The sequence below is a fragment of the Dermacentor silvarum genome, chromosome 4, assembly GCF_013339745.2.
Source record: "Dermacentor silvarum isolate Dsil-2018 chromosome 4, BIME_Dsil_1.4, whole genome shotgun sequence".
Lineage (NCBI taxonomy): Eukaryota > Metazoa > Arthropoda > Arachnida > Ixodida > Ixodidae > Dermacentor > Dermacentor silvarum.
This window is the reverse complement of record NC_051157.2, coordinates 4,644,433-4,670,918: the sequence shown is the minus strand read 5'-3', so window position 1 is coordinate 4,670,918 and position 26,486 is coordinate 4,644,433. Positions and strand designations below refer to the sequence as shown.

Genomic DNA, 26,486 nt, shown 5'->3' with positions numbered 1-26,486 from the left:
TTTTTCTGCTGCGTTTCGTCATTCTCCGACATGGAACTCCCAGAGTTATCATCAGCGATCGTGGGCGCAAGTTTACTACCGTAGTGGTTGAAGAGATGTTTCGCCTATGTGCTTCAAGTTTTCGACATTCCACCCCGTATCATCCACAAACAAATGACTTTACGGAATGTACCAACTGAACTCTTACTAACACGCTGTCCATGCATGTCGCGTCCGATCATATGAACTGGGACAGCGTGCTACCTTTCATTCCGTACGCATTCAATACCTCACAGCGCGAAACTATGGGCTACAGTTCCTTCTTTCTTCTTTATGCTCGTCCGACTCGGTATACATTAGACGTAATCTTCCCGTTTTCAAGCCACGATAATCTTTGTATATCGGAGACCGTCTGTCTTGCTGAAGAGACCCGACGACTTGCTTCTTTGCGCACTCTTGTTGCACAGGACCGCTGGAAGGCACGCTATGCCTGCCGACGCCGACACGTGATATATGACCCTGGTGACTTAGTGTGGCTGTGGAAACCAATCAGAAAACGTGGGTTATGGGAAAAGCTACTGGCCCACTATGTTGGACCCTGTGTTATCACGGATCGTGTAAGCGAATTGGCCTACCGCATAGCACGCCTCACATCAAATGGCCGACAGTCATCAAACACTGAACTGACGCATGTCGCCCTTCAACTATCGACAGCCTGTTTGACTTGCCCGGCGCGCTTCGTCTGCGCGGAGGGAAATGTAACACTCTTACGGGCGTTCAAGGTTTAGGCCTCAACAGGATGTGGGGCATCCAAGACGTGGGAAGAGGAGAAAGACAACGTGTGACTGGCTAGCTGAATCTTGACAGGCACTCAGCTGATCAAGGCCGTCGCGACTAACTCTGCCTGGCTTATCAATAAACTAGCTCCTTTCATGTGCTAACAATATCAAAGAACTCATTGCCATGTTTCGAGCTACTAACCAATCCTTTCATGGGCAATGTGTTAAGCGGCGACACTTGAACGCTGGAAAGCTTTGTCGGTGATGTTGGAGCATTTGAAGTGGAGAACCTGGAGCTCCAAGAAGACGAAGGACTGACAATGGTCATACGATCTACGGATACTACTGAATTCGGCCGGCAGGTGCCAGAAGCAAGGCAACCCCACGTCAAGCATGCGGACCAGAAACTTCTGCCAATATTTGATCCACCTACTGCTCTGAGGCCCTCTTCTGAAAAGTGAAATCAGTGAATTCAATACAGCGTGTCACTCTTACGGACGAACATCTAACTGGGTGGCTCCGAACTCCAACCACGTCGCTCGAGCCAAGCTTCAAGCTCCACGAAGTGGGAACCACAATGGAGCGGTATCATGAGCAATCGCTCCATGAGTAGCATTCACTGTGACCACTAGCTTTGTTGAACGAAATAAAAAAAATAATAAAATGCCACACCTCCTTTTCAAGCAAAGCTGGCTATAAGGCACATATTTCAGTGGCGTCCGTGTACGCAAAAAACTATCATCATCAGCATTGGCTCAAGTGTCGTCGTCTTCCGCAGCTGGCTCGTTAGCGCCCCTTGGTTTGCACTCGGGCTCGGCACGTGCTCGTGCCACTGTTCCCGCGTTCGTCGTCGTCGTCTGCTTCCACAGCAGGCTGCGTTGCCGCTAATCATTCCAGCGTAGAATTTCACTTTTCTGCCGTCGCCTTAGCCATGCGTAATCCAAGAGCCACCTTTGTCCTCACGGATTCTCAGGCAGCGTATCGCAATTTCGCAAGAGGTCAAGTCGGCCACCTCGCACACTCAATACTGCAACAGGCTGCGGCCAGTCGTCAAGAGGGTCAGTGGAAACAGCTGCTGTGGGTACCAGGGCACGCGGGAGTTCGAGGCAATGAGATTGCTCATGCCTCTGCCCGAGAACTTCTGCACCGGGGCTCCGCCGATTCCTCCACAGCACAACTTCTCACTGACCAGGACGATACTCAGCCCCTTCTTTCATATTCTGAGATCCTACAACACCTCCGGCTGAGTAGACGCACTTTACCCCCGCCTGATCCCAAATTAGATATGGCAACGCAGGTAGCATGGAGACGCTTACAAACATTGTCCTTTCCAAATCCTTATGTATTATCAAAGATAGATTCTATGACATAATATCCGCAATGCAAATTCTGCCCCCAGACGGCCACGTTATACCACATGGTCTGGGCGTGCCAACAGAATCCGCAAATATCGGCCAAGCATAATCCGACGACAGTCGAGTGGGAGGTGACCCTGTCCAGCTCGGACCCAGAACAGCAACAAGCCCTGGTCAACCGAGCCCGGACGGCGGCAAAAGCCGATGGTCTTCCGGACTAGGAGGTCCGACCACAAAACGGCTAATAATTTTCTATAATAAATGTTTTATTCTCTCTCTCTCTTCTGTCGTCGTAATGGGAAGCAGCATTTACGGGTGCATGAGTCATTGCTTTAAGGGGCATGAGCCAAATATTGTCTTACCTAACGGGCCGACCTAATTTTGAAGCAATTAAGTTTCGAAGAATCTCAAGCGGCAATGCCTGGCGAATGCTGCTAACCACGCCACCGAGCAAACTCGAGACATCGAATGCAAGCGACAACGGCGGACTACTGTCAGTGACGTCGTTCTCTCGGTCGCAGCTGTCGCATCATGGTTAGTTTATGCGCATCCATGACAAGCTTCGCTTACCCCCATTTTCCGGTAGGGGAAGGATTGGTTAGTTTTTAACCGTTAAGGGCCCCGTGTCGCAGAAAATCCGGCGTCGGCGTAAGTGTCGGCGTGGGCGCGCCGGCGTCGGTGGCGGAGAAAATCATCCCGAACCACCCCGACGGCGCAGACCCTCCGCGTGGCGCAAGACATTAGTAAACAAAATTCAATTTCCCAAAGTAAAATTCGTCAGAACAATCGTAAAGTATGACTTAACCCCAACCTACTGACATGATAGCGTCATATTGTAATTTGAATGTGCGAGAAAGCATAATTCTGTTACGAGGAAACTCATACACAAACCCCTTTTCCAGCATGTATATTGGTCCATACAAACAACGGCGCGTAGAGGCGCAGGCGGAGAAAAAAAGCTGCAGTTGCCGGGAAGCCTGACAAGCATTCAGAGCTCTTTGATAGGATAGGATAATAAACTTTATTTGTCCAACGCTTATGGCTGTTGGTGCCCTGGGCTAGGCTGCCAGGTGTCCATCGTCGGAGAAAAATCTTTCGAGATCCTCGGCAATGGCCCTGGCCCGTTGGACGGCCCACTCCTGGTCCTCGGGTGCCTTCGCTGAGGAGGGCGCCTTGCCATCTCTCAGCGAGGAGCCCCGCTTCAGAGGGTCCTGCTATTGTCTTCCCCCTTCCTCTTGGTCCTTCTTCCTCATGGCTTTGGCATTCCCAAAGTATATGGGCCATATCAGCCCGTTCGTGCTCGCACCACGGGCAGCCGGGCGACGGGTGCTGCGTGGGCCATAGGCAGTGCAGGTGGTAGGGGTTGGTGAAAGTGCCCATCTGCAACCGCCTCAGGTCGACTGCCTGCGGCCTGTCCAGCCTCCCTTGGGGTTGTGGATATTTCATACGTTCTTTCTTGTAGTGTTCAAGAACCACTCGGTACGAGGCCGGAAACTCCTCGATATCGCGGTCGGCGTCCCCGTGGCCCCCAGCTCCGTCCGCTGCGATTTGAGTTGTGTTGGTAACTCCTCCGCTGGGGTCCCGCACAACAACAGCGGCTGCCCTCTGGATGATCGCGTCGCGGCGGGTAAGCTGCCTCGCGACGAGATGGGCACGCTCGTTGTGGTTGGGCGGGATGCCGGTGTGTTTTCAGCCGTTAGTATTGTTGTTGTCGCGGCTGTTGTCTTTAATGCGATAGCAATTATATGGACACTTCAACCGGATTTCTGCCGTCGGCGTCGCCATCGCCGTCGTCGTCGCCGTCGCCGTGAGGCTCCGTATAGATAAAATCTTCGCCGCGCGCCGTATGCCCGAGCGGAAGCGTGCGGGGACGCGCGCTATCACGGAGAGCGAACGCACTCAATCTCCCACGCGCAAGCAAGGAAGAGGAAAGCCAGCACCGGAGGGAGCGGGGGGGGGGGGGGGGGGGAGGGGGGGGCGCACTTCTACTCTGCCAACAACCGCGCTCGTCGCTCGCCCGCACCGTCTCTTATCTCCACACGGCTCTGACCTTTATGCGCTGTGCATTCGCCGCTCAGTTTCCGTTGAAGCGATAGACCGCACGTACCTTCGCCCGCTGCGGCGTATGCGCTTGCTGCCAGCGTTTTGACAGTCGTTGTCTTCAGTCATTCAGTGTGATCTATTCATGTTTGTTTTTGCGCGCTCACACCACGCTTGTTCATTCAGTTAGTAATAGTCGGGCCACATTTTCCAACGCACGCTACACATGCAATGCTGCCCGGATCGGCAGTGCAGTGCTACAGGTGTGTCCCTTCGCACGCGCTGCCCACGGGAAGCGCTTCTCATCAACACCACCGCTTCACACGCGCCTTCTCGTGGTCATCGAGTCTCTCTTCATGTCGGTCTACTTACGCCGCAGCACACCTGCTTACTTAATCAGCTCATGTTTACTACAATTCATATTGCTACCAAAGCCGCTCACCTTACTTCGTATGACATTGCTGTGTTGCTATCGCATTCATTGCTTCGCCCTTAGGGCGAAACTGTGACATTTTTTTAGTGCCAAGCTCCCCGACGTGCGCGGGGAACCATTTGAGGGACTTGTTCGTAATCGTGTCGGACACGAAGTCCCCGGCTCTGGCGTTGAGTATGCGCGCCACATCCGCGGACACCCAACCTTTGGTGTAGTTCCGGATCACTGATTTGTAGTCGCTTATGACTTGGTTATCCTCCGTACGTCCATGGAGTACCGTGAGGGCTATGGCCATCTCCTCCGCTGCTTCGGCCGACGGCAGCCTCACTGATGCCGTGACTCGGATCCTTCCCTTCGTATCTACGACCGCCATGGAGAAGGCGGGCTCCGCCGCCGTTGGCCGGCCGTGTCGTTGATGTTGCCACTGTTGCTGCTGCCGTTTTTGTCGTCGTAGTAGTAGCGATGGTGGTGTTGGCATCCCCGGTTCGTCTCGCACATTTCGTTGTAGTGGCGGTGGTGGTCGTCGTCCCTCGTCGCCATCAACGTTACCGGCAGGCCGCGTGTTCCTGGCTGCATCGACGAAGAGGACGCCTTCCCGTCTTACGTGCTCCTGGAGGATTGCTACCGCCCTTCGTTTACGTCTTTGCACGTCATGCGCCGGGTGCATGTTCTTCGGCATGTTTTCCGTCTGTATGGCGTCCCTGACGTCCGGTAGCAGTGTTTCCTTCAGTCCCGGCGCCTCATAATATCAAATCCCGAGCAGGTCGAGGATTCGTCTTCCCGTTTTGGTGCCCGACAGCCTCTCCAGCTGCGCTATTCTCTGCGCCTCGGCGACCTCCTCGAGCGTGTTGTGTACGCCCAGCTCGAGGAGCCTGTGGGTTGGCATGTACTGGGGCACCCCCAGGGCGGTCTTGAACACCCTGCGGATCACCGCGTTCAGCTTGTCGGTTTCGCTCCTGTTCTAGTCGGCATACGCGACGACGTACGATATATGGCTCAGCGCGTACGCCTGTATCAGCCTCGACACGTTGTGTTCCTTCATTCTATTCCTCTTGTTCGCGACCCGCCGCACGAGGTGCGTTGCGGCGGCTACTTTCTTTTGCAGTCGGGAACCAGCTCACGGTTGGCACCGTTCTCTTCCAGCCACAGGCCGAGCACTCGCAACTTGGACACCGTCGGTATTCGGGTCCCCTCCCTCGTCATGACGTGGACGCCCAAACGACGGGCGTCGAGCACGCCCTGCGGGAGGGGTCCTTTCTTGCGCGGTCTGTGGAGTAGGATCTCTGACTTGTCGGGTGAGCAGACGAGTCCCGTGTCTTCAAGATGCCGCTCCACCTCCCGGACGGCCCGCTACAGCCGGTCTTGCATTTCGCCGATGCTCGTGTTCTCCGTGGTCCACACTGTCACGTCATCTGCGTAGATCCTGTGATTGATGCCCTCTATCGCGTCGAGATGCTCCGGCAGGCCGATCATGACGAGGTTGAAAAGCATGGGGGAGAGTACGAAGCCCTGCGGCGTTCCCGCACCGCCCATTCGGACCGTTCGTGGCGTGGCCCCGTCGATCTTGACCGTCGCCTCGCGCCCAAAAACTGCTGACATATCGGTGGAACCTCGCCCCGAGATCGAGTCAGCTGATCTTGTCCAATATGGCTATGCGCTTCACAGTGTCGAAGGCGCTCTTGAGGTCTAGCCCGAGCAAGGCGCGCACGTGAGTGCTCGGAGCGTTCACGACCTGTTCCTTGATCTGCAGCATGGCGTCCTGCGTCGAAAGTCCCTTACAGAAACCAATGATGTGGGTGCCGAAGGCGTCCTGCTTCTCGAGGAGCGTCGTCACCCTGTTGAGGCAGGCATGCTCCATCACTTTCCCGACGCAGGACGTGAGGGAGATCGGACTCATGTGTCAGACCTCTAGCGGTTTGCCCGGCTTCGGTATGAGTATAACGTCCGCGGACTTCCACTCTTGCGGAATTCGGCTCTCCTTCCAGTTCGAGTTGATGTACTCGCAGAGCTTCTCGATGGCGTCGTTGTTCAGGTTCCTCAGGATTTTGTTGGTAATGCTGTCAGGACCGGGCGCCGATTTGGTCTTCAATAGCTGAAGGACCGCTCTAATCTCCTGCACGGAAAAGTCCGCATCCAGCTCCTCGTTGGGAGCCCCGCGGTACTCGGGGTGACTCTTCCCTTCCAGTCGAGCAGGTGCCTGAGAATCTTCCAGGTGCGTCCCGCGCTCATGTTGCCGTTCATCGTGTCACACAGCTCCTGTCATTCTTGCTCGCACAGGCGGCCGCAATGCGTCTCGATCTCCCGGTTGATTTGGGCGATCTTCTTGCGTATCTTCCTGTTGAGTTTTGCTTACTCGCTCTCCGTTGCATGGATTTCTTGGCCGCAACGAGATGTGCCAGCCGGCTGTCCACTCTGGACGGTTGGGGAGCGTCGTCGTCCCCAGCTCCGCGGGATCTGTCTCCTCCTTCTTTGGGGGATTCTTGTCGCCAGTCCGTCCATTCAATCTCATCGGTGGCTTTCGCTACGTCCGCGAGTAGTTCTCTGCACCATTCGCTGATGTCTTCAATCGGGCCCTCCTTCTTGTCTCGTTCTCCATTTTTCCGGAATCTATCCCAATCCACAATTCCTGCCTTTCGGCAGACGTCCTCCTCGCTTTTATTCTTTCCCACGGTCACACACAGAATTCTGTGGTCACTCCCCAGGTCCTCGAAAGAGTTCGACCAAGTGACCACGTCCGCGCCCGACCAGACGGAGAGGTCGGGGGATGTGTCGCGGCACACTCCCTGTCCGATCCTGGTGTGCGAAGCCGGTTCGTTGAGTACAGTCAGGCCGAGCTAGTCCATCAGTCCGGCTAGCCTCTTCCCTTTCGGCGAGTCGGCTCTGTATCCCCATTGCGTGTGCGGCGCGTTGAAGTCTCCACATATCAGCAAGGGATTGGAGGCGGCCTTGGACATCGCTTCGCGAAAGAGGGCGTCGAAAGTGTGAGTGCGGTTTCTTTGCGAGGGGGAGCTATATACGTTGAGCACGAAGAGGCCGGTCTTCTTTCTTCCACTACTCGGCACGACTTCGATCAGGACGTGGTCTATGTCCGACTCTTCGTGGAGCACGAGTTTGTGTTCGATGAAGGCCGTCCCGCGCTTAACCAGGGTGCACACCCTGACGTCCCTCCCCATGCATTCGTAGGGGGTACAACACGTAACATAGCTCGGGAGCTGGGCCCGGTCGAAATGTTCTTGCAAGGCAATCACGACAGGAGGTTTGTTATTCGAAAGCGTTTTCATGTATTGCACCATTGTTGCTTTTTTGTTTTTGAACCCCCTGCAGTTCCACTGCCAGACTATGCGTCTGTTGTCGGACTTGCGGGACACAGCCATGATTGTTATGCAGAGGTGTTGGGGGGACACAACTGTCCGTGCGTCCCTCCTTCCCCGGTGCGGGTGGTGTTGGCGTTGTTGCCGCTGGTGAGGATGGCCGGTACATTTACCGCTTGTGGTGACGGTACCTCGGCCCTTCCGGGCAGGTGGTAGTGATGTTGCTGTTGCTGCAGCTGCATCATCTCCGCGTTCCAGATCTTCGATTCGCTTATTCATGGCGGCGAGTTGGGTGTTGACCACTGCGTACTGCGCGTTCCGTCCCGCGTCGGATTCGTTCAGCCTTGTCAGGAGCACGTCAAACATTCGCTCCGTCTTGTCCGTCAGTTTGTTCACCATCTCTTCTATCGCGTGTATCTTTCTGGCTCCTGATCTGGGTCTCTTCGGTGCTTGTGCGTGGTCCACAGCGTCTTCCGTAGGTGGCGCATCGCTCGTGCCCTTGCGCTTGGAGCCCGCCATCGCCGGCGCTTCTTCGCCGCAACAGGTGTCCATCTCCCCTATTTCGCCTTCTGTCGCGGTCGCATCACCTCGCTCGGCGGCCTCGCGGGAGGTGAAGGAGGAGATCCTCTCATGAGAGGATCTTCTCAGTGTTTTTTAAGATTTCGTCCAGCGTCTGCTGTAGCTCGTCGATTTTCCTGGCTGATTGTTCGTTCTGCTTTCTGGCCCTGCCCAGCTCTTCTCGATGTTTCTTATTCTCTCGTTCCATTTTCTCCATCCTCGCCGCCAGGAGGGGGTCGGGGGCTCCCCTCGTGCTGCCAGTGGCGGGGGTGCTCTCTACAGAGTATCCATTTCTCCCCGCGACTATGTCGGACCAGGTAACTTTGCGCGGCCCTGTCTGTGTCTCGCCGTGTGTGGCTCGCACACCGTCTGGCAGAGGGCGATTTCGGTTCCGGTTGCGGCTTCCACTCCGACTCCGGCTTAGACTTCTGCTCTTACGTCTGTTACGACTTCGGCTACGTCTTCTTATCGGCGAGAGGGATCGGGATCTCGAGCGACTTTGGCCTTTTCCCTCCGCCATACTGTACCCCGATGGTGATAGGGTCCGCTGAGGGGTCGTCTTTCCTTCTTCCAATATGCGTTCCCTTTCTGCTCGCCCGCCACCTTCTCTGCTTCACTGTGTGCGGCAACTTGTATTTTGCCTTGCACATTCGGTCGGCCGTGGGGTGCGCCTCGCCGCAGATCCGGCACTTGGGCGTGCACTCGTGCTCGCTGCTTGGGTTCTTCGATCCGCAGGTCGGGCATAGTCAGAGCTCTTTGAATGCTATCGTGTTCCACTCTTAAAGGCGAAGCTTAAGCGTCCTCCAATTTTTTTGATTCAGCTCTTGACTAAAAATATTGCTTGTTATGTTTCTTTGTAGATATCTATCTTGCCACCGCTGATTAGAGTATCCAAGCCATAAGTCCATAAAATATGCCATTACTTACAGCACAGCGTGTCAATGACGGAAACTATTGTCATTGCTCAAGAGCACATTGCCGTTTAGACAATGCGTGCACAAGTCATGTACTTGGCCCTGACCCGTTCCAACCATTGCGCTAATGTTGCTGTAAATGGGCCCCGCACGACACTCTGTCTGTGGGCATCGTACGTGCACGCTTACATCAGGGTACGAATCTGCGACCACGCCGTTGTTTCTGTCATGTTTGCGCTATCCTTAACTACATCTTACAATCTCATAACTTGAGCAAAAGTCTGACCTGCCACCGCCTGCACTATAATAATTAATTTACTCCACTTATGCGAAAACTACAGCAAGCAAACGCACATCTATACTAATGGCTCGCCTACATCGACCAGTTCTGGCAGGGCTATGGTTATTCCGACGAAAGGAACAGCAGTAAAATTCAATACATCTCATTTCACGGTGTCTTCGACCACCAAACTCATGGTTTTGTATGGTGCACTTCACTTGACTGATACAGAAAGCTCTGGTAAATAGGCCACGTTTTCCGGCTACAAACTGTCTTTACAGTTTATGCAGTTGGTTCTCCTACGGGAATCTCACCACAAGTTGGCGTACTAAATTGTCCAGCGAAGAAAGATGCCTGAAAATTATTTTCAATGGTTAGCTGACCATATTAGAATCATTATAAATGACTACGCACACAAGGTTGCTTGAGCGTCACATCAAGAAGCTTGTTTCGAATGCAACTCTCCAGGACAGACGCTGTTAGGCAGCCCTGTCACGCACGCACTCATTAGACGAGTGGAACAGCCCAAATATAAGGCGCACCTGACTACATGAGCTAAACTCGTCGCCGCAACTCGGACCTCCACCCGGACATTGCCGAGCTCTCGTAGCTGCCTTGACATCAGCTTTTGTTTGTCTGGTTCTCCCTCTTCGTCTGTATGAGGCCAGTGCGATTGGTGATATTCTGAAATTTCATCGCTTACTTAATCACCGCTTTTTGTTGCGTTGTATTCGCCGTCTCAGTTCTTGTCATTCATACGCATTTTACGATTACAAACTAATGCTGCTTTCCCCCCTTTATTTCCCTCTCTCCAATTTCGCCCCCGCATTTCCTCTTACCTTTCCCTCCTCAGGGTCCCCGAGGCATTAAATTTTTGTCTTAAGTAATTCCATGTGATTCTGTGTCTGTTGTGTATATTGTCGCGTGTTTGAGCGTTGAGCAGAAAGTAGAGGTTATAGTTACGTATGCGAAACGCAGCACTGGTTCACCCAGGTCGTTGAAGGAGTATATTTCCACCTGACCATCATTTCTTCCGGCAAGAAGGTCCAGAACCCCGTCGCCCGTCATGTCGTAAGAGCCGAGACAAGTGACACCTACGGGAACAGAAATTAGCATATAACGAAGTAGGGCAGCTGTCATACTCACTTCCACCTCCGTTGGGATTTTCGATCTCCCAGACTGGAGCTTGAGAAGGCCTGCGTATTGCAACGCAGTCTATAGAGACACGAGAGCAAAGATAGGCCATCACTTACTTGTCGATCGAAAGGAGGCCGATTTTGCCATCACTGGTGCCGTACACAACGTCCTTCCCTGTTGGCCCTGTGAGGACCATGCCCGATTGTGAACCACCACCACTGTCATGGTAATCGTCACTATTGTCCTAACCATCCCCGTCCTGTACACTGCAGGACCAGATCTATTACCGCATTTTGCGCTTCATCATACCATCTAATTCTCTGCTACAGCGGTTTCCTTCCCATGGAAGCCTTTCTGTAACTCTAACAGACCACTAGTTGTCTGCTCAACTGCTTTTAATCTCATATCGAGTACCCCCGTTTACTCTCTAAATCGCACCGCAGTCTTCCTGACTTTGTGCTTGACATCTTTCGTTTAATCGCTCATTGCGCACTCCTTAACTTATTCTCGAGCTTCTTTGTTAACCTGCAATAAAAATGTTTCTGCCACATATGTTGGTACCGGCAGAATCAATGATTGTGCATTTTGCAAGAATTGCGGTAAGCAATGACTTGGTAATGCTTGCCTTATGCCCTTCAACCCATGTTCCAGCAGAATTCTGTGCCTTTGCTACACATGATCCGGGTGTACTCTGATTGACAGACCTAGATGAAGGACCTCTTGCAGAGATTCCGCAGCCTGACTGCGAAAGATGAACTCTGGTTTTCTTACTAGGCGGTTGAACATTACCTCTGTCCTCGGCAATTTAATCTTCAGACCTACTGTAACACTTCACTTGTCAGCTAACGTCCTCAATAATTTGTTACAAGTAATCTTCAGCTTTGCTGAACAGGACAATGTCCTCCACAAACCGCAGGCTGCTGAGACTTTACTCATGGACCCTCAAATCTAGTCTTTCCCAGTCTAAAGCATTGTATTGTTCGGTGTCTTATTTTGTCCGTGTCCGAATTTTTGCGCTCTTTTTTGCATTTGGAATTTTGACCAACTCGCTCAGAGATTATTCTTAGCAAATATTTCTTCCAAGCATTCTCTAAATATCATTGGAGAGACTGTGTCTCCGTGCCTGGTCCTCTTTTTTGTCGGTATTATATTTTTTTTCATTTTACTTGTGAAGAATTAGGCCAGCTGTGGAACCCTTATATATATTGGCTAAGATATTCTTCCTGTAATTCCTGACACCTTGAATGCCCACAAAGTTCAGATCAAAGCTAAGTGAAACATTTAAGAGCGAGCTTCTTCAATTGGAGCAGATGCAGCGTTGTTCGTACGCTTTTGAGAGTAGTTGATGATGATGAGTAGGTGAGATGAGATGAGTTGATGATGAGAGTAGTTGACAGCAAGGCAAAGTATGTAGCCACATCTACCTCGCAAGTGTGTCGCGCTCTGCTGTTCTCTCACCTCCATCTCCTTGGTAAAGAGTCAGTGCTGTAGCAGGGCCAGACACTTCAATCTCGATCTGACATTGAGAATCCTGCAAAGAAGAATAAGAAAGTACACCAGAAAGACCTTTCTTTAACTAAAGTTAAGTTTATTTGAGGGGATAGAGGACAGTGTTTATTACAGTCTATGTTTTCTACAAACTGGTATTCAATCATCCCTATTTTGTTTATAATTACTTGAGCTTCACATTTTCGCTTTGTTCTACGAGGCTTGCTTAGCAGCATTATTGTACAGGACGAAGAAGGTGAAAACAGTTATCACGAACTATGACGCGCAGCTGATACGTGAAGTCGATACAGCAATATACAACAATAAAATACAACTATAACATACCTCCCAAGTCGTTTGCAGCACTGCCGAATGTACGCGTAGCACACAGACAATATAGCGTACACAGGCAGGAACTGTATTCCTTGTACAGCCGAATACAGTTCCGAGCTTAGCTGCCTGATTAACAGCAGGGACAGAGATTGGTACACGATACGTCGCAGCGATGTGTGACATGTTAGGACGCATGCACGTCGTATGCCGTGATTTGAGCAGCCACTGAGCAGACGGCAATGCGCGGATAAACGCCTCTCGAGCTTATAGTGAAAAAAGGACGAACCGAAAACAGAACATTTAGTAAAACAAAGATTACTAAATGGGACGATATGCGAGCACAACTATTACAGAGAGACCCAGGGGGTGACTTAGATACTTGGGTAGAAGATATCAAATCTGTGTACAAAAAGACCACTAAGGAAATAGGAAGAGATGAAGATCACCCCTATGTTGACTCCCATCTCTTAAATCTCTGGGACAAGCGCCACAGGTTAATCAAAAAATACAAAAAGAATAAATTAAACAAAGCATTACGCAAGACAATTCAAAGAATCACAATAGAAGCACAAGATTATGCCGAGAAATTAGCCAACGAGAACTGGCTTCAAACATGTAATGTAGACTGTAAACAAAATGTAAACATGTAAACAACTTAATGGACAGCTGCATGCCCCGAAGGTTTGGCAAATATTGAGGACCCTTCTAGGCCAGGCGAAACCAAGGCACGCGATAACTAAACTGCAAATGTTGGAAAATAAAAATGCAGAGGAGCTCGCTGTAGAATTTTTGCATACCTTTTTTCCAATCAAAAGCGACGATCATCCCTTACCAGATTACGACGAGTCTGGTAACGACAATGCCCAAGGCATCAACTCGCCTTTTTCCCTTCGTGAATTACATGCTGCCATGCAGAGCTTAAAACGGAACACTACCCCTGGAGCAGATGGAATCACGAACGCAATGTTGAGAAACTTGCCAGATAATTATCAAGAGGCTTTGCTGGAACATATAAACAAAGCATGGGAACAAGGTGTAATTCCAAAACAATGGAAAGAGGCAGTAGTAATACCAATTCCTAAGACAGGAAAACCATCCGACAAAGTATCCAATTTTAGGCCCATATCATTAACCTCCTGTATAGGAAAATTAATGGAGAAGATGGTTTTAGAACGTCTTGAGTGGCACCTGGAAGGCCTTCAACTTTTACCCGAGACAATGATAGGCTTCAGAAAACATGTTAGCACTCAGGACACTATGCTGAGGATCAAAAACCAGGTGTTCGATTTACCAAGTACAGCTCAGCTAAGAACAATCGTAGGGGTCGATATGCAACGAGCTTTTGATAGTGTCACCCACCGCGCAATTCTAGAAAACCTCAAGGCGACTAAACCTGGGCCTAGAGTATATAACTATGCTAAGGACTTCCTAAGTGAAAGGACGGTTAAAGTGAAACTTGATGAATATGTGTCACCTAGCCATCCAATCACGCGCGGAACACCCCAAGGTTCTATTCTCTCGCCGACTTTATTTAACATTGCGATGATGAAGCTACCCGCATTACTAGAACAAATACCAAACCTAGAACATAATCTGTACGCCGATGATATAACTATTTGGTGCTGTCGAGGATCACCAGGATGGCAAGAACACATTATTCAATGTGGACTAGATACTATACGTGACTACGCCGAAACACTAGGGCTAGAATGTTCCCCTCAGAAATCAGAATATATTGTCATTAGTGAAGACGTTAGCAAGCGAGCCGAAGAATATAAAAATTTAATCAAACTTCGAATGAAAGACGCAGTCTTACCCCGCAAGAATACCATAAGAATCCTCGGTTTTTTTCTACAGGACAATGGTAAAGTATCAACATGGGTGCAGAAGCTGACCGTACAACTGGAACAGATCCTTGCAATGATATGTAGAATAACTAGACAAAGGAGAGGAATGAAAGAACATGAACTTCGTAAGGTTATAGAAGCCTTGATCTTTTCTAGGATAATGTACTATCTACCATACGCTAAGATAACCAGCACTCAGCGCAAAAAGATAGACATTATAGTTAGAAAGTGTGGTAGACTTGCCCTGGGAGTTCCTAAGTTTGCACCTAACCATAAAATTGAAGCAACCGGCCTCTTTAACTCACTAGAAGACAGAATAGACATGCACAATCAAGCACAAATACAGAGAGTTAAATAATCTAATCAGGGTCGACGAATACTGAATAGATTGGGATACGAAACCGCTAACTTACCCCCAATTCCCCCGAAACTACCACCATGGGATGATCTGCCAAGGATAACCGTAGATCCCATTCCAAAAAATATGCAGCCGGAAAAGAATCGAAATAGGCGCTCAAAAAGAATAAGTGTAATGCAGAGGACAGAGGATAAAAGCACGTACTATGCAGATGCCAGTCATAATGCCGAAATCAGCAAAGCAGCGGTCGTGGGCCATGACTCGACGCTTGTGAAAAATTACTTGGGAGTCCCAACGCCTCACGACGCGGAATTGCTGGCAGTAATGCTCGCCATAGCGGAAATGACACACACATCTGACACGATCACAATCCGAACAGACAGTCAAAGCGCTTGCAGAGACATTCAAAATGATGACCTTCCTTACCACATACGCACAAAGCTCCACCTGTACATGCATGCTCACCCCCTTCTACGCATACGCATACAATGGGTTCCAGGCCATCAAGGATTGCGAGGAAATGTAAGAGCACACCAGCTCACCCGCGCAGGAAATCCGGGACCTCCTATCCTTTGGCCTATTGAAGATACTTACAACCCCAGAAAATAGCAGAAGATGCAGCGGAAAGAAAGGATACATATTTTGAAGTCTCGCAGGGCAGCATCAACAATTCTCAACACACCATCCTACATGCATTCGAGAGAGGACGCCTCAACCATACGAAAAGCACAAACACACACATTACTCACACCACACTATACGCATTATATTAACAGGGACCCAGGCTCCCCCACTTGTAAACAGTGCGGGGCCTATCCATCAAATAAACAAATCTTGTGGTAGTGCCCTGCAAACGCCATCTTCAAAAAGACAATGCTTTGCAAATTACCATAAAACCAGCGTCCTGGCAGCTGGGAGGAGTGGACCACTCCCCCACGAAGGTTTGAAAAACTGTGGTGGCCGCTTCTGGTGCAGCACGTCAAGAACGTTCTGGGCCAGGAAGCATGAGCCTACCAGAAGGCCCGGACTTGGGCTTTAGTTCCTTCGGGGCTAATAAATGTTATTTCTCTCTCTCTCTCTCTCGAGGGCATTTCAATATTTTATTGGCTAAGGGGTCTGTAGCTTTCCGAGTGCTTCAAACAACTTTTGAGATAGAGTACAATACTCAGACAGAGCAGATGATATTCGAGACCACTCATCTCACCGAGGAGCTGCAAAAAGAATTAAATTGTTTTCAAAAGGGGCGTAGTTTATGGGAATCTCAGGGGACTCTTTTTTTGTACAAGCCGCAGTGAACAAACAAAGATCAGGGAACGCGATGAAAAGTGTCGTCTGCGTTGGCCTTTATTTACCGGATGGATTTTACTTTATTCATTGAGTGTTATGCCTATTGCCAAAAAAGAAGCCATGTGTCGACTCTAAAGAAGACAAAGTCGCCATACACATCGGTTCAAATAACTAATACAGCGAAGCTGTCTATGGCTAGGGTTCTATGCATTTTTCGCGTCCGTCAACAGATCTGCGTGCGCAAAAACTCAGCTCCCGAAATTGATGCAATATCTCTTCATTACATGCAAAAGCTTATACGTCTGTTCACTTGGACATCTATTTTCCGTTGATTAGTTTTCAATAAGCACCATTTTCAAAATCAGTTGACTCTCAGGCAGACAAGAAGTCGCAGTTTCGCCCGAAAAGCGAAGCATCGCTTGCGATAGCAAATCAGTGGACAGCTATACAAAGTAATGATAGTAGTTTTATCAGCCGTATGAAATTGTAAACATAGGCACACTAACTAAACTAACCAGCGTGTTGTCATGCGCGCACAAGCAAACATGAACGCATCTCACTCGGTGAAACTCGCGGTGAAAACACTGGAGTGAGTCAGCGCCGCAGCAGCAGCGAGCGCATTGAGCTTCGTGCCAAGCGCTCGCATCAACGCCATCGTAGCAGCGAAAACACAGAGAGGGCGGACTCCGCTCCCGCCACAGATGCCTTTCAAGATACAGCGGCGAGCGACGGCAGAAATTCGCCTAGAGTGCTCATATAATCGCAATAATAAGGGTTTCTCAAAGATTTGCCGCTGCACGAACCGTGTCGGCCATATGTACGCTCACACCGCAATCTCTTTGTCGTCGTTCCAAGTGCTTTCGTGCCTAGTTTTCTTCCTCTCTCCCGGCGTGGCGATCCTGTCGTGCGTGTCTTCTTTCGTCCGGCTACCCGAGGTGGCCGTAGTCTTCCACGCGAATGCGTGCCGCCGATCAAGACCACCGATCAAAATAATAGTGTGTGCATGTGTCGTTCTTCGGAACGACAGCCGTCGCCGCTCAAGAGAAATAAAATTTGCTCATGCGTTTGATCTAAATTCCGTGTCACCTCGATGTGCATGCTTAACCCACCTTCACAGCAGTGGAATGGCGCGTGATGTTTTTGATTAAATGTTCATCATAGCTATGTGTTGTGTCTCTTCTTCATGCTGATTATTCACTCATCTTGCATCTTATTTGTATGGTATTCCAAGCGCTATTTCCTTGCCTTCTTTACCATCGACATTTGGTTGAGCCTTTCTTTTGCTCAAGAGGACAGGTGGGTCTATCCCAAAGATAGGGAGTTTAACGTGCAATGTGGTTAATTTTCGACTACATTGGCTTTAATTAGACCCGTACCGTTAACTTTACCTTATCTGTGGCCATGTCTCGCTTTTTGTCTTGTTGAGACCAACATTTTGGGACCATTTGCAACACGCTACGAAATTAAGTTCCACGTGTGTTTCTCCTATAGTCCATGTACCTGGCAAGGGGAATAATTATGCGCGGTCCCATTGCAGCATTGGCGTGCGCTTTTTTTGTTTTTTATGCAATAGGTGGTGGCCAACAGATTCCGTCTGTTTATGTATTTAGAATTTGTGTGCATCTTATGTGCATGTGTTTGTATCATGTTCTGATTGTTGTACTTGCAATGATGCATCTTTTTTACAGCGAAGCTGTTAAGGGCTCACTCTTCGATGGTCGCGTCCGGCAATAGAAAAAAGTCTCATTGGCCGTATGCCGTATGCGCGAGTGAAAGCGCGCGAGGGCGAGCGACGCGCGCTTTCACGGGGAGCGAACGCGCGGCGGAGAGCAAACGCGGCTTCCAAGTGGAAGGGGAGCGGTGGGCGAGGAGGGCATCGAGGCACCCTATAGACTGTGCGTGTGCGTGCCCGCTCTCCCACTGCGGCGCATGCGCGCAGTCCTGCCGGCCTCTGCTGCCTGCGAACTCTCTCTGGGCTCTCGCCCTCCTCTCCCCTAACAGTGTCGAAAACCGCGTTTAGCCGTTTTTGGCGCTGAGCCGTGCTCCCTCAAGGGCTGCAGAAGATAGCGCCAACCTTTCCCTTTCCCTCAAGAACCACTTATCATCATCATAGCCGTTCCGCCACGTAGCCAGCGTTTTGACAGCGGTTGTGTGCGGTCGCAGAAACAACGCGCACAACTGTTGTTGACGGCGGCGGCGTTTTGCCCGCGTTCGCACTGAACGCGCGCGGCGTTGGTGACGTGTCTATGAAGAACGTGCCAACCTTTGCCGTACACCCTATGGTGGTGTACCGTAGCTACCACAAGGCCATGGTCCCTGTGGTCACTAAATAAATAAAAACCACCGGATTATATATATTTCTCATTGTTTAACAGTTCAAATAACCAATTACACCATCACATCTTAATAGTCATAATTGGAAATGCATAATTCCCACCGTAGTACAGCTTCGCTGGTCTTCCATCTCCACCCCAGTGGAAGGGCTGACAGTTTTTTTAATATATTGTACCACAGTTATTTATTCAACTTTGTGCTGAAATGTGCAAAATGTGGCCACCCAGTAATGACCAAGATAGCTAGCAGCATAGGCAAAAAAAAAAAAATGTGATGCAGATCCAATGCACTTGCTGGAATCGACATGAGGCGAAGCTTTTACGCAACGGTGAATTAAACTCCATAAAACGAACTGAAATGCGTAGAGTTTTCCTTATTTCATCGGATACAACACGTACTCATATACAATGTTTGCTTAAGCACCGCACAGGTTACATAATGTAATGCATACATAGCTCGGTGAACTCATTCAAACGTCGGCTCACTAAGACTTGGAACTAACCATGAGCCTGATTTCGTGTGAGTCTGGCTGAGTAGAATTGTGGTGAATACGTACGAGTAAAAGCGAGCTCGGCTGAGTAACGTTCTGGTGAATATGGTCACGTGGTAGTCAGAGCAAGCTCAGCTGTGTATAACTGTGGTGAATATGAGTCAGAGCAAGCTCAGCTTGGTACAATTTTAGTGAATATGACTCAAAGCAAGCTCGGCTGAGTATAATTTTGCTGAATATGAGTCAGAGAAAGCACAGCTGAGCATAATTTTGGTGAATATGAGTCAGAGCAAGTTCGGCTAAGTAGGATTTTGGTGAATATTGCTAACAATTAAGTGCTGCTCGAGACGAAGCTGAGGATAGTACGGAAGACGACGACGCTCTCTGATGTCGTGCAGATTGGTTTTGTCATCTTGTATGCCAGTGGCCGTATTGTAAGTATCCCTGTAAATATATTTTAAACCTCTTTCTCTGTAACATTTTGGTGGAAGGTGCGGGGTACTCCAAGAAGCACAACGGATTTACGCAGCGGGCGCTCCTTGGCTGCATTGACAATACCAGCTAAAGGCGAGAATGACTCGGGCACGTCGCAAACCACGCCCACCGTCATCCTGGCACAACCGTGCGACCCTGGCACCTTTTCCCTGGTACCTTTACGATCCTGGCACATTTGAGTTGAAGACTGGCTTCAACTCTACGAACGGGAGAGCGCGAGCAATCACTGGGACCAGACCGCCATGCTCGCTAACCTGCTATTTTACCTTGCGGGAACGGCACGCGTCTGGTTCGAGACCCACGACGACGAACTCACCAGCTGGGACCTGTGCAAACAAAAGCTCACTGATTTGTTTGGCAAGCCTGTCGGCCACCGGCGTGCCGGGCAGAAAGGTCTTGCGTGCCGAGCTCAGACGTGCACTGAGTCCTGTGTGACATATATTCAGGACGTGCTTGCTCTTTGTCGCAAGGTTGACGAGAAGATTCCGGAAGCGGAAAGGTCGCGCACATCCTCAAAGGAATCGCGGATGACGCGTTTACGCTCCTAGTTTTCAAGAACTCATCGACAGTGCAGGACATCATTCCTGAATGCCGCCGATTTGAAGAAGCCAAAAGCCGTCGCATTGCTCACAACTTTTCTCGCCTTCATAATACGGCTGCAACATCTAGCTGCTAGGACCTCCGTTTCCCACCTGTGCCGCCTGCATCTGACAGTATTGAACGCATCGTCCGCCGGAAGATTGAAGCTGCATCTCCTGTTCCTACCCAGGTTCGCGGCCCAGACGACTCCCACGCAACAATATCCCTAATCCAGACCATTGTACTGCAAGAGTTGGCCAATGTCGGACTCCATTGACTGAGCCCAGCTCAGAGACCCGACTACTGCTCACCCGGCGTACCCGATCTACCACGAAGTTCGTGCGCTCGTCCTCGTTATCGGAACCCAGAGGAATGGCGTACTTCTAATAAAAGGCCTATATGCTTCTGCTGTGGACGCGTTGCACATATTTCTCGCCATTTTCGCAGCTCTTGTAACACGCAGCCTTGGCAGAACCATCGCAATGCCCGACGCCCGCATGGCAGTCCCAGCCCGCCGCCACGCATTGAAGAAGGCACCGCTCCAACATCTCTGCCCGCACGACAAAACCGTTCCTCTTCGCCTCGCCCACGTCTTTCCCGCTCGCCTCTGTCTCGTCGCTCTCCGTCCCTTTACTGCCGCCGCTCTTCGGAAAAACTAACGGGCGCAGCTCCGAGAGCCTGCCATGACGACCCGACCCGAAATTCCTCTGCTTACAGTGCCTGACCATGACCACCTTATCAACGTGGACGCTATAGCTGTGACAACACTAATTGACACAGGAGCACACATATCAGTTATGCACTCGAACCTCTGTAGTCGCCTAAAGAAAGTCCTCACTCCTGCTTCTCGCTGTCGTCCGCGTAGCCGACGGTGGAATTCCAGCTGTCACTGGGATATGTGCCGCCCGTGTCACTGTAGCCGGACGCCATACTTCTGTTTTATGTTTTGGAGCAGTGCCCACACGAAATGATCTCAGGCCTTAATTTTCTGTCGGCACATTCGGCCGTTATTGATGGCTCTGCGGGTGTTGTCCAACTCGCCCTACGATGTGCCGTTGACCCTAAGTATCCTACGTCAAGTCGACCATGCTCCACTGATTATGTTCGCCTACCTCACCGAGCCGTGACATATATCGCCATTTCACCCGATCCACCTGTCACCGACGGCGATTACGTCGTGTCGCCCAAAGCCACCGTCCTCCTGTCGCAGAACGTCGCATTCCCCCACACGGTAGTCCGCATAAGAGACAATGCCACCTGTCTTCCTGTGGTGAATTTCGGCCTCTGTCCTCAAGTGCTACACCAGGGTTTATGTCTTGCAAACTTGACCACGGCTTCTGACTACCACATTTCTGCCTTGACTGGTGATACTGCGTCCTCTACCTCTGCTGGTTCGGACCCTACAACCCGAGCATTATAACCTTTCTTGACAATGATCGCTCCTGACCTTCCGGCCCACCATGCGGACGCACTTCATTGCCTTCTCGCCTCGTACCGGGGCATTTCGATCTCGATGACCGACCACTATGTCAAACGTCCTTTGTGAGACATCGAATACACACCGGCGACGCCAGCCCGAGCCACCGACGGCCCTACCGCGTCTCCCCTACTGAGCGCCAAGTCATACAGAAGGAAGTTGACAAGATGCTTGCCCGAGATATCATTGAGCCTTCTTGTAGCCCTTGGGCTTCCCCGGTCGTGCTCGTGAGAAAGAAGGATGACAGCTGGAGCTTCTGTGTCGACTATCGCCATCTAAACAAAGTAACAAAAAAAAAAAGACGTGTACTTCTGCCGCGCATAGATGACGCCCTCTATTGTTTACATGGTGCCAAATATTTTTCTTCGATTGACGTTCGCTCCGGATACTCGTTGATTGCAGTTGATGACATGGACCGTGAAAAGGCTGTATATTGTAAATATCTCTGTAAATATATTTTAAACCTCTTCTACCCGTAACAATATGAGTCAGAGCAAGCTCGGCTAAGTATATTTTTGGTGAATATGACTCAGTACAAGCTCGCCTGAGTAGAATCATTGTGAATATGAGCCAGTGCCAGCTCGCCTGAGTAGAATCTTTGTGAATATGAGCCAGAGCAAGCTCAGTTAAGTAGAATTTTGGTGAATATGACGCGAAACAAGCTTGGCTGAGTAATGATGCCATATGGTTTATTCGGTCATTCCAGCGACTATAGGCGGCGCAACGGTAGGTCAAAATGGCTGCCGAGACGGTGATAAGGTGACCTCGCAAGCGTGTGCATCTCGAGCAGACGCTGCATCATTGGCTGCAAATGCGATTACTATTCGCTTTTATCATCTTCGGCGCGTCCATGACTATCGCGAGACCGAACCGCCGAACTGCGTCGCAGATTTCTATCACCGGCTGACTGCTTCGGAGGAGAGCCGCGCCTGCGTCGCTGGAATGACCGAATACGAGTTTGTGCGGAAATACATGTAATTGCAAACTCATTAGCAACATTGCTTCCATTTTGTTGGGCACGGCCTATGCATCGTGATGCGTCTGACACTTTATGAGCTGTGGACATGCAAGAACCACCCACACTTGCAAAAGACGCTATCATTCACAGGAAGGGATGCAACCGGCCGACTTCACTCCACAATTTTCATCTGCATTTGTTTAATGTGTTATCTACTGCTTATAAAAACAAGGTGTTTGCCTGCTTTTCACATTGTTGCATGTGTTTCGCAGGAAGTAGAGACAGGGAAGCAAGAAAAGGCAAGGTTGTTTATGGCGAAGTAGTTTCTTAGAATGCTGCAATATGTTACGACCAGCATAAACAAAAGAAATCAGATGCACTGAAGTAAGCGAAATATGTAATTACCTTTTAATGTGAGGGTTAATACAGGTGCAGTAAGGATACAAAGTCTGCAACACATTGAAGGTTTATTGCTTTTGGTGCAGGAGAAAAATGATACATCAGAAAAATGAGATAAAACTGTTTAAATAATGTTTCGAAAGCAAGTTGACACTACTGTTTATCACCAGTCAAAGCGTTAGATATGCTATTGTAGAACATTGATTACGATATATAGTTTGCACTTTCGCTTTGCGAGCTTGACAAGCAGTCGCGTCTCGCAGCGGAAGTAACAAAACCTTGAAGTGTTATATAATTCATTGGGCGAAATGCGCATGAAAGCCGAAACTAACCGACTGCAACTAAATGGTCGCGCGTATAGCGCGACCATTTGACGGTAGCATTTGTCTTTAAATTGTTCCGTCCGTAAACGCGTACCGCGCTACAACTGTGGCGTTTTGGTATATCGCTAGTAGCTTGTACAACAAGAAAATTACGACGACATGCGAAGGCCACGTCTTCCCGTGAGGGACACCTTGTAGTATTTACCAACTCGCAGCGCGTGTCACTAACGGAAAAGCACGCAAAAGTACGTGCTATCAGCACCCCAAGACAACGTAAAAAAAAAGCGTCGCGTGATTAGCAACGTAGCGTATCAACAAACGGACAGAAATCACAGAAACAAATCTGACCTACGAGTTTTCATCTGCCCTGTTCGCGTGTCGGTGCTGATGGTACGTACCGCTTGCGCAATCCACGGCTCCACTCAATTAGTTGCACTGTTCGAGGCTTGTTGAACCAACATTAATAGACAGAAAAGTGTCTATAAACGCCGTGTTGTGCGACCGACGCCATTTCCCAAAACAAACCACGAAATAGGTCTTCCTCCAATTTCGACGGAAAATCGCAGTGATCGCTGCGACATTGGGACGCTGCGACTGCTATTTACGTCGCATGTCGCATTTTCATCGCACTTCCGGTGCGACGAAAATCGCATCATGTGAAACAGCCTTGAGAGTCCACCGTACGCTGGTTTTCGCGGCTTAGCTCGCGTTGATGCAAGTGGCAGCACAAAGGTCAATTAGCTCGCTGCAGCCGCGCTTGCTCACTCCAGCGTTTTGACAGAGAGTTCCTGCGGTGATTGAGTGAGATGTGTTCATGTTTACTTGTGTGTGCGTGACGCCATGCTTCTTCATTGAGTTAGTATTCCTATGTTTACAAGTTTACACGGCAGATAAAACTACTATCCTTAATTTGTATAGCTGTCCAATAATTTGTTATCGCAATCGATGCTTCGCCTTTCGGGCGAAACGACGACTTTTTTATCATGTGAACATTGGTAAGGAGCAGGAATTTCTAGTTTGCACGAAGTAAATAGCTATATATGCATATTGTAATGTAAGCGGCTTGCATACCCAAGAATCATAACTGCTTCGTTTTTGCTGGTGACCGATCACAGAGTCTGTCTGTGCAGACACCAGGGACATAGCAAATAACTATATTGTGGTGAGTGGAGGTGGTGGTTGTTCCCTGTACCCATCATGGAGCTCCACAACGGCCGCCTCATCACGCTTCCGACCATGTCAGTCGGTGCAGGCACATCTTCACCACCTGCCCCTCCCGTGGCTCCCACCTACATCTTTCTGCCTCCTGCAGGTTATCCGGACATGTTTTACGGGCAGGTTGGGGTTGACGTCGACAAATGGCCCAACCTTTACGAACGGACCAGCACCAGGTACAGGTGGGAGCCGACCCTTATGCTCGCCAACGTGCTTTTTTTACCTCGATGGCCTACAGCGGGTGTGGTTCGAGACGCACGAGGCTGTCATCAGAAGCTGGGACTCTTTCAAAGAGAAGATCCGCGACCTTTTCGATGACAGCACTGGTCGACAGCTTGCTGCGCGGAATGAACTTGCGACTCGTGCACAGACATCCTTCGAGACATACGTCTCTTACATGAGGACGTTATCGCTCTTCGCCGCCGGGTTGACGAACACATGCCTGACCTGAGTCCGAGAGGGCTTCTCATGTGCTGAAAGGTATCATCGACGATGCTTTTAACCTGCTATTGTATACCAACGTTGATATACCGTCGACACAATCATCAAAGAGTACCGGCGGTTTGAACACGCCAAGAGCCGCCGTATAAACCAGAGATTCACCCGGCTGTCCAATACGGCGGCAACTTCATCGTGTGATGACGTTCGCCAGCCGCCCACCTATGACCACGTTACGCGCATTGTTCGTCGGGAGATTGAAGCTGCCTGTCCTGCACCTATTCAACCCCTCGTGTTCACAACCTACGCCCGTGACCCATCGCAGCCATCGGTGTCCCCCATTCAATTTGTAGTCAGGCAGGAGTTTGCCAATCTCGGCCTTCCATCAGCGTTCACACTGACTCGTCTTGACGCTTGGCCTTATTCCTCTGGACCCGCTCGACGATCGTACACCTCTCCTTTGTCCTTCCGCGATCCGACGGAATGGCGAACGCCCGACGATCAGTCCATCTGCTTCTCCTGTCATCAGGCCGGGCACATTGCTCGTTATAGATGCGAGAGCATCTTATGCTCGGGGCAGTGTCCGTTCTGCGGCGCCCGCACCCATACTGCGCATGCGCAACTCTCCCTCATTCTCCTCTCCTACGCAGATGTGCGCTCTCCTCCTCCTCTCTCCCCCTCTCCGTCACAGGTGCGGCGCAGCAAATCATTGCATATACCTCTCTCTCTCACTTTCTCACTCTCTCTCTAAGGGTACGCCGGTAAGCGGCGCAAGTGTCGCGGCGCAGTTAGAGTGCCTCGATGCCAGTGCCGCCGTTCAGGGTGGTGCCAACCTTTGACCGCCCCCGCGCCGCCATATTGTGTCACAGCGAGCCGTTGCGATCGCTTGGTGCCGGTGCTGAGTTCGAGGCACAGTGCGCGCGGATGCTTCGCGGACGCTTCTACTTGCTAGACAGTGTTCAGCCGCATGACTGACAAGCTATCAAGTGCATCGTGTCGACATGACGCGCTGTTGTGTTCACAAGTGCGCCGGATCGACGCGTAAAGGAGTGCGTTGTTTTCGCTTCCCCCGGGACCCAGAGCGACGGAAGAGATGGGAAGCCCAAGTAAAGCGCGAACCCTGGAAGGCAACGGATAACTCCTGCATTTGCGAGGTAAGTGTCAAGAATGTTTAGACTACCGCACCGTGCTTTTCATTAAAATAAGAAAGTATTCTCTGATCCTCGCTCACGTACCTACGTTCGCTCACGAACTAAGTAAGCACTGCACCGATGCTGTCTGAGTAGCGTATGGTTTGCGAGCGCGCGTCGCATAGGCTTTTTTCGTTTTGATGGGCGCAGTCTGTACCCTTATTTTAAGGACTGACGAAGATGCTTAGCCGCGAAATAGTCTTACATTAGCTACGAATCGTCACGTAAGCCACCTATTTTCCTTTTTCACGGGAAGCACACATCGTGTGTGTCTCTTGTTTCTTTTTTTTTCGGTACTGGTTATTTGGGACTAAAGAACGCAGTGCTTCGTCTGGGGAGAGCGGCTGTTTTGTACGTGGTAAGCGAAACATTGTGATTTTCTCTGATTTCTCAGGAGATATCTTGCGGACCTCAGGGTGTTACGTTACATAGCTGATTTTTTTAGACTTGTACATATTTGTAGCGTGGTGATCGTAAGCCGATGGTCAT

At 50.2% G+C, this 26,486-nt stretch overlaps 1 protein-coding gene across 1 annotated transcript in view; it reads right to left on the bottom strand.

Annotated features, from left to right (window-relative positions):
* Positions 1-26,486, bottom strand: part of LOC119449347 (Bardet-Biedl syndrome 7 protein homolog) — a 153,975-nt gene that overhangs the window by 86,169 nt on the left and 41,320 nt on the right. Inside the window, exons 6-9 of the mRNA XM_037712511.2 lie at positions 12,245-12,317; positions 10,903-10,969; positions 10,796-10,845; positions 10,613-10,743 (exon numbers count right to left, since the gene is read on the bottom strand). Of these exons, the coding sequence (XP_037568439.1) occupies positions 10,613-10,743; positions 10,796-10,845; positions 10,903-10,969; positions 12,245-12,317 (321 nt within the window). The remainder of the gene's footprint in view (positions 1-10,612; positions 10,744-10,795; positions 10,846-10,902; positions 10,970-12,244; positions 12,318-26,486) is intronic.